Consider the following 8,671-nt stretch of genomic DNA (forward strand, 5'->3'; position numbering starts at 1 on the left):
AATGACAAAAGAAAAATAAAAGATAAAAATTGTGGAGTGGTAACCATTTCCAAGGGATAGTGGTCTGGTAGTAAGCTTGTAGTGGAGCTGACGTTTCGCTGAGTTGGCATCACTTTTTTAGTGGGTTGGTTGTGACCAGTCCCCTTAGCCTAATAAACAATTACTCAATTAGAACCCAATTTACCTTTCTTGATTCCATTTTCTTTTACATACAATTTATTTTGAAGATTTATTTTTATTATAGCCATATAAATTTCATTTTGTTTTATATAAGATTTGTTTTTTTATTTTATATATAATCTGTTTTGATGATTTATCTAGGCATAATGCTAAAGTTTTTTAAACCAAAAGGTGAGACAAGGTCCTTATCTCGTGATCATGATAATCCACGAAGAAACGATGAATGGACACCGTCCTCAAAGTATACGAGAGTTGATTTAAATACATTTCGCATGGACCCTGGAGAAATGCCAGGTATGGAAGTGTATCATGTAAATCAATGAGATAAGATTAGAATAGCCTACTTGCAAAAAGTACTTTATTAACCTCGTACTCATTCTTTCCAACAAAGAGAGATTGGAGGTAAACTTCGTAGATTTAGTTCCTCTTGGTTTGATGATCATAAATACTGGATAGAGTATAGTATTAAACTTGAAGCCACATTTTGTTTATGTTGTTATCTATTTAAACTTGAGATAAAAAAAAATAAAGGTGGATCAGATCATTTTGTAAAAAATGGATTTAAGACTTGGAAAAAGAGAACAAATCTAGATCATCACAACGTTGGAAGTCCACATAATATTGCAATCCAAAAGTATAAAAATCTGATGATTTAAAGACAATCCACAGCCACTGCTTTTGACAAGCAAACTAATTTGATGAAGAGCAACCAACACATTAGATTACATGCTTCTACGGATTGTGCTAGATTCTTAATGCGACAAGCATTACCTTTTCGGGGTCATGATGAAAGTGAGGACTTGATTAATAGAGGTAACTTTCTTAAACTTCTTCAATTCTATGTTGATCGAAATGATAAAGTAAGTAGTGTTCTGTTGATGAATGCTCCAAAGAATTCCCAAATGACATGTAGTTGATTCAAAAGGATATTTCACATGCTGCAGCTAAGGAAAATATTAAGGCTATTGTGAAAGACATTGGAGATGAGCACTTTGCAATTCTAGTAGACGAATCACGTGATGTGTCTTGTAAAGAAAAAATGGCATTCGTTTTGCGGTTCGTGAATAGTCAAGGAGTTGTTGTAGAGATATTTTTTGGCATAAAACATGTTCGTGACACTTCGGCTTTGTGTCTAAAGGCGACTATTTATTCTTTTTTGACAGAATGTGGATTGAGTCCACATAGGATTCGAGGATAAGGTTATGTTGGAGCTAGTAACATAAGTTGTACATTTAATGGATTAAAGACATTGATTATGAAAGAAGTGAAATATGCACATTATATTTATTGTTTTGCTCATCAATTATATATAGTTAGCACTTGTGTTCGTTGCAAAGAATCATCCTGACATCAAAGAATTTTTTTCATTTGATTTCTTGTTTGTTAAACATGCTTAGTTTTTCATATAAACGTCGAGATAACTTAAGAGAGAAACAAACAACAAAAGTGGTTGAAGCATTGGTGTTTATGTTTTTTTGCTAATTTATTTTTTATGTTAATTTTAGGTGACATTCAAAATGGTATAGGTTTGAATCAAGAAGTTGGTACCAAACGACCTTGTGATACTCGTTGGGGTTCTCATTTTGGTTCACTCTTAAATGTCAAGAAGACGTATTCTTCAATTTGTGAAGTACTTGACGACATTAAGGTTAATAGTAATTGTCAAGATCATAGAGCGGAAGCACGTCGTCTCTTGAGGTCATTAAAAACGTTTGATTTTATTTTTTGCCTACACTTGATGGTTGATATCTTAGTGGTCACAAATGATTTGAACATGGAGTTGAAAAAAAAGACCAAAATATTATAAATGCAATGCATCATGTGAGATCCTCTAAGGCCAGACTCGTACAAATGTGATATGGTGGATGGGAACTACTTTTAAATGATGTTACTTTGTTTTGCGAAAAATGTGAAATTGAAATTTTGAATATGGAAGATCCATATTACAATGGAACAATTCGTCGCAAAGGTTCACTACTTAAAAACTATAAAGTTGTTTATTTTTTTCAAGTTTCTAAATTAATCATTAACACGTTCTATTTAACTCGCAGATTAACTACTTACACCACGATAAAGTTGATGTATTTATTGTGGTCATAGATATGCAATCTCAAGAGCTCAACAATCAATTTAATGAATTAAACACATCATTACTTGTTTCTATGGCTTCTTTGTGTCCAAGTAAGTAGGGGTGACAACTTTCGACCCAACCCGTAACCCGACACTGACCCAACCCGAAAATAGACGGGTTTGGGTTGAGATTTTTGACCCGCCAACCCGTTTATTTCATGGGTTGGGTTGGGTTACATGTTTGGGTTCATGGTCAACCCGCCAACCCGTATATATATATATATATATATATATATATATATATATATATATATATATATATATATATATATATATATATATATATATATATATATATATATATATATATTACATTTAAAAAAAACAGATATATTTAAATATTAGTAAAATCTGATTTCCTTCCGTATTCGTCATATTTCGTATCATTGTATTCCTTCCGTGTTTGTATGTGGTTAGTCCGCGTTTGCGGTGGCCTAATCAAAAAAGAAAAAAAAACATGTCATTTTTAGATATTCACGAGTCACGAACGAATAACGCATTCCGTTTTGTATTAATGTTTTCATTTTTCAATTTTATTTGGATGTTAATGACTTTATGAACTTATGTTGAAAACCTCTTTTTTTATGTTAATTAGTTTAACCACTTTATGACTTTATGTTGAAAAAACCTCATTTTTAAAAATGCATTGCTTATATATTAAACGGGTTATATGGGTTGGGTTCAACTCATTTACTTGTGAACCCGTAAACCCATATACTTAAATGGGTTATATGGGTTGGGTTGGGTTGAAGTTTCCAACCCGCCAACCCGTGACCCGCCAACCCGCCAACCCATATATTATATGGGTTGAGTTGAGTTTATGTTTTCTGACCCGACAACCCGCCAACCCAAACCCAACCCAATTGTCAGGCCTACAAGTAAGTCTTTTCAAGCGTTTAATGTGGATGAACTACTCAAGATGACTATGTTTTATTCTAACGAATTTCCAGAACATGACATTGGAGAACTTAGAGCAAGTCTTCAAAATTATAGTGTGGATGTACGTGGAGATGGAAGGTTTAATAACTTGAAGGGAATTGGAAACTTGGCAAAGATGATGGTTGAAACAAACAAACATACAACATATCTAATGGTATATATTCTACTAAAATTAGCATTGATATTGCATGTTGTAACATCCACAGTGGAACGTGCATTTTCTGCGATGAAGTTGATAAAGAACGATTTGTATAATAAGATGAGTGATCAATTTATGAATAATTGTCTAGTGTCATATATTGAGAAAGATGTGTTAGATGGTATTAGCAACGATGTACTTACATATTTTTTTTAGAAATATGTCAACGCATCGTGAACAATTGTAAGCATTTATGAGTATTTTTAAAAATTATTTTGATCTTTGGCATTGAAGTTAATAATATATTTGGCTAAGATGATATTATTAACAAATCGACTTGATAACCAAATTTCTTGACCCATTTATTTTATCATTTCGTTTAAGCGGAACACATGTGAGTTTAAATCCTAGATTCGTCACTGTCTACATACATGCACAACAAGTTCGGTCTCTGTTAAAAAAACATTTATACAAACGTTACTTGAATGTGTCTATGGTTATGCCTATGGGGATAAAAAATAATAAATAATTGTATAGAAATGGTGTCTATTATATACATTTGTATTAAGTAACAACAATGGTCCTTGTGTAAAACAATTACACAAATGGTCCATTTATGTAATTATGTGTGTGGGGATGGGTTGACTACGTTATTTTTACATAATGGTGCATGTGTATTTAAATTATAGAAATGATGATGTCATGAATTCACTATGAGGGCATTTAAGTCATACACAATACTTAAAATTTTTCCGGACTCTATCTTTGGACAGACATTGTTGAAATAGACTATTTTGCACAGTTTGATATATTTATTAATATTTATTTCATTTTATTAAAAAAATCAATTTATTTATGATAAAGATATTGGAAGAACACAAAACAAATACAATTATTGGGGCTTAATAGTTAATTTTAAGATTTAATTGTAAATAATAATAGTAATGGTCAGTGTTGTAAAAATCGCCGAGTTGGCCGATTACTCGGCTCCTTACCGAGGCGAGTTACAAAATCCGAGTACTCCCCGATCGGTTCCTTACTAAAGCGACCAGTGTTGTAAAACTCGGCCAACTTGGTGATTAATATGTATAATATACTTAATGATTTATTATTTAACACACATATGTGATTATTAATATATATATATATATATATATATATATATATATATATATATATATATATATATATTAAATTTCTAGTAATTAATCACGAAGTGAGACCATTGTGTGTTTTTCAGTTTTTCTTTTATTTACATGTATCTAATTTTGTTATATATTTCAATCAATTTATGGTATTAACTTATAATTTTGACATATATAATTTCCCTTAAAATATTTCTACATGAATTACCGAATCCGAGTACTATCCGGTACTCCCGACTACTCGCTACTCGGTAGTCAGCCGAACATGTACCGAGTAGCGAGTTCTACAACCATGGTAATGGTAATATAATAACAATAATTTAATAAAAAGGTTCTCAAAGTAAATGATATAAGGACCAAAATCTATACGAAACCTTGTAACACATACCAAAATTGAAAAAAGTTGCAATTTTGGACAAGATACGTAAAAAACAGAAAGCATGGGGACATTTTTGTAATTTACTTTAAAAGAATTATATACGTTAAGTGGTAGAGCCTGGTGGCCATTATATGGTGAGAGAATTAACTTTACTAGGGGTAAGAAGATAGTAATTTATTGATGTTACTATAACAATATGATTGACAATATATATCTTTACCGAGCCCCATAGATTAACAAAATCTAAAAATTCCCCTAGATAAATCTTGACTATGCTTGACCACAGACCACGTTCACCATGTAGATCACCCTAAGTAATCACCATTATGTAAGCAATCACCATTTATTTTGATTCATGAATCAAAAAACTTACAAAAGTTGAAGGCATAAGTGAAAAGTTGTGGAATTATCCTAGATGCTTCAGACTACTTGATTTGCATCTCTCATTTGCATCTCTCTTGTCCCTCACTACTTCATTTGCATCTCTCTTGTCCCTCACATGTCACTGAGTATTGAACAAAAAGTAATTGAATCCAAAATATATTAAAGTTCTTGAAACTAAATTTAAAGAGTTCCAATTAAATAAAGACAACCAATATGCACAATAATAATTAGGACATTCACAAATATAGGAATAATCATAGAATTGACCAAAATGGTTGTTCTTTAATAACTTATCATATTTTGACCATTTTAATAATTGACCATTAGTTTTACAGTGAGATCAATGAATATTATGAAATTGTTTTATTACATCTTCCGATCACAAAAACTATAAAAAGATGACATGTTGTCATATTCACATGTGTCATATATGGAACCAATATAAACCATAAAAAGTAATTTAGGTTTTGACCTAATTTCCATTTTATATTGCCATGATACTTACAAAATGAGGAAATCCGAATCACTAATCTATCATAGAAAATACCGAAGAATAAGAGACTTTAAAAGATGGTTGCTTTACTATAAAATTATGTACATGCTTATGAGTATAATTTTATTGCATTAGAAAGTGACAAAAAGACAAAAAAAAATAATACCTCTTGATGAAATACTTGGAAAACCCTTAATTAGGGTTCCATGTATTGAATTTATATATATATATATATATATATATATATATATATATATATATACACACAAAGGGCCCTATACAATACAATAATACATAATCAGCCAAAAGAATAATAATTTAACACACCCCCGTAGTTTGAACCGGGGATCCCTAATATTCAAACTATTTCTAAAAACAAGAAATAACTAAGTGGGTAAGCCATTTGTAAAAATATATGCATACTGATACTCCAATGGAACATGCAAAACACGCACATGACCAATAACAACACGTTTCCTAACAAAGTATAAATCTGTTTCCACATGCTTGGTTCTTTGGTGATGAACCGAGTTAGACGTTGGATACATGGCACTGACATTATCACAAAAATAAACGGCGACACAAGATAGCAAACATGATAACTCGAGGAGAAGATTACGAAGCCAAAAAATTTCAGCAACGACATTGGCTACCCCTTGTACTCAGCTTCGGCACTAGAGCGAGAGACTACATGATGTTGTTTGGAAGACCAAGAGATGAGGTTATCTCCAAGATAAACACAAAACCCAAAAGTGGATCGACGAGTAGTAGGACACCCGGCCCAATTAGCATCAGAGTAGGAAACCAAGCGATCAACAGCTGACAGTCTAAAATGAATACCATGCGTCAACGTACCTTGAATATACCGTAAGATACGTTTAAGGTCATAAAGATGTGGAGCATGCATTTCATGCATATAAAAGCAGACCTGATGCACAACATACACAATATCAGGACGAGTAAAAGTCAAGTATTGCAAGGCCCCAACAAGACTTCGATAGAGAATGGGTCAGAGACTGACTCACCCCGAGTAGCGAGCTTGATTTTGGCATCAGCCGGAGTGCTACAGGGATCTCACATGGCCCAATGTGCTCGTGGCAAAATTTCCTGAGAAAACACAGATTGAGATAAAAAAGAGACTGGAGGAGCTGTGAGTAGCAGCAATGCCTAGAAAAAAAAAGAGAGGACTAAGGTTAGACATAGAAATTCAGACGATAGTCAAGAAATGACCTTGGTGATGAGAGTAGGAGATGAAGCAGTGAGAATTATGTCATAAACATAGAGAAGGAGATAGATTGTGTCAAAACCGTGATGGAAAGTGAAAAGAAAGTTTTTAGAATTACTGCTAAGAAATCGAAGAGTAGAGAGGTAGACCGAATGTCACACCCCCGAACCAGGACGGGGGAAACGTCCAGGGGCGGATGACGTCATTGTAGAGTATCATAACAGTTGAATATAAATGAAACATAGCAACCCAAAAATCATACATGAAGAATACAAGTTTACATAGTTTACATACTGTGTTTGCTCAAACGTTACACAACAATGACTGAAAAGTGGAATTCCATAATGCAGCAACTCCTGTTCTCAAAAGATTTGGATACCTGTTTACTGGTTCCCTGAGAATACAAGTGATTTTGAAAAGCTTCAACAATAATGTTGGTGAGTTCATAAGCATTTTGTATGAAAAGGGTATGTAACTGCTTTGTTTAAAATAGTTTTTGTATACTTCCAGAAAATCCGTTATTTTCTGTAAAATGGGTTGTTAGTCTTATATCCAAGACTAAAAATGTATGTAGGTCTTTTGTATCTTTTTCCTTGCAAAATGATAATGTATGTATGTTTCCAGAAAATCCAATATTTTCTTGTATGTGAACTGTAGTCTTAAACCCTAAGACCAGAAATGTAAGCAATAATGTACTGAAAAGTAGTATGTAGTCTTATATTTTTATAAAACCAATGAAGTGTAAGCTTCCCGTAAACCTAGATAGTATTGTTAATCCCTATGTGATTTATTATAACCATGCTTAATATGATTGCTATGCCTATACGACGTTCTTCAGACGTCGGAATCGGTAGATATTTTTCACCCTATGAGAGCTACGCTACTCTTTTTGCTTAAGAAAGATGGTCATAAAACGAGATCTTTCATCAGCTAGGCCTGACCTGGTGACATACTCCAGATGAGTGGCCAATCCCTGGAAGATCCTTATTCTGATTCAGTAGTATGCCATATTGGAATGAAAGGAAAGTAAGTAGCTTCACGACCATTTCACTTTATTAGTTTTTAGGACATGCAGAAGAAGCTAGCTCGACCATTTACTCAGCTCTTTTCGAAATGGTAAGACTTTCCTGCTATTTGAGAATGAACTCATTTCAAATGCTTCGCCTCTCTCCCATTGTTCCTTCCTCCTTCGTGCCCGATCCGGTCAGTAGGCGTCAGTGAAGTGAATGATGTATGCTAAGAGGGGAAATGCCGACATCTAGCATATAGAAGACCGGATTCGCTTCCTATTCTGATGATATGTCAGTTCCTTTCGTGCAACCTGCTCTTGCATATGCCTCTTATTCCTCGTACAAAAAACCTATTTCATTGCCTGAATGACACCGACTTGATAAGGCAGATCTGTGGGAAGACGTCGAAGCGGGTTTAGAATCAATCCCATCCGCCCCGGGTGCGAACAGCTCAGGTGTGGGGTTGTCAATCTCGTATAGATCTATACACAACTATCTCGCTCTCCCTCCAGGAGACTCTGGTTATAATGCAGGACTTAAAGTGTGCGCTAGATAGGTACGGTGAAGAGAATGTCTCACTAGAGCATTAACGGATTCACGTGAACAACGACTCCCTTTTTCTTGTATAATGAATAATTATTCCATTG

At 33.6% G+C, this 8,671-nt stretch overlaps 1 protein-coding gene across 1 annotated transcript; it reads left to right on the plus strand.

Annotated features, from left to right (window-relative positions):
- The first annotated feature begins 326 nt into the window (after window positions 1-326).
- LOC145105170 (uncharacterized) lies at window positions 327-3,604 on the plus strand. The gene is made up of 6 exons (XM_079042302.1): window positions 327-474; window positions 850-1,040; window positions 1,094-1,208; window positions 1,686-1,828; window positions 2,232-2,361; window positions 3,261-3,604. Exons 1-6 carry the CDS (start codon window positions 327-329, stop codon window positions 3,602-3,604), a joined length of 1,071 nt encoding a protein of 356 aa, XP_078898428.1.
- Window positions 3,605-8,671: the final 5,067 nt, after the last annotated feature.

This window comes from Lactuca virosa, chromosome 4, assembly GCF_052849685.1.
Source record: "Lactuca virosa cultivar CGN04683 chromosome 4, Lactuca_virosa_CGN04683_v6, whole genome shotgun sequence".
NCBI lineage: Eukaryota > Viridiplantae > Streptophyta > Magnoliopsida > Asterales > Asteraceae > Lactuca > Lactuca virosa.

Excerpts from the sequence above, each read along its gene's own strand:
- LOC145105170 (XM_079042302.1), top strand. The coding sequence starts at position 327 with ATGCTAAAGTTTTTTAAACCAAAAGGTGAGACAAGGTCCTTATCTCGT. Across the intron at positions 1,829-2,231 it reads AAGTACTTGACGACATTAAG|ATTAACTACTTACACCACGA; the intron begins GTTAATAGTAAT and ends TTTAACTCGCAG. Across the intron at positions 2,362-3,260 it reads TATGGCTTCTTTGTGTCCAA|AACATGACATTGGAGAACTT; the intron begins GTAAGTAGGGGT and ends ACGAATTTCCAG.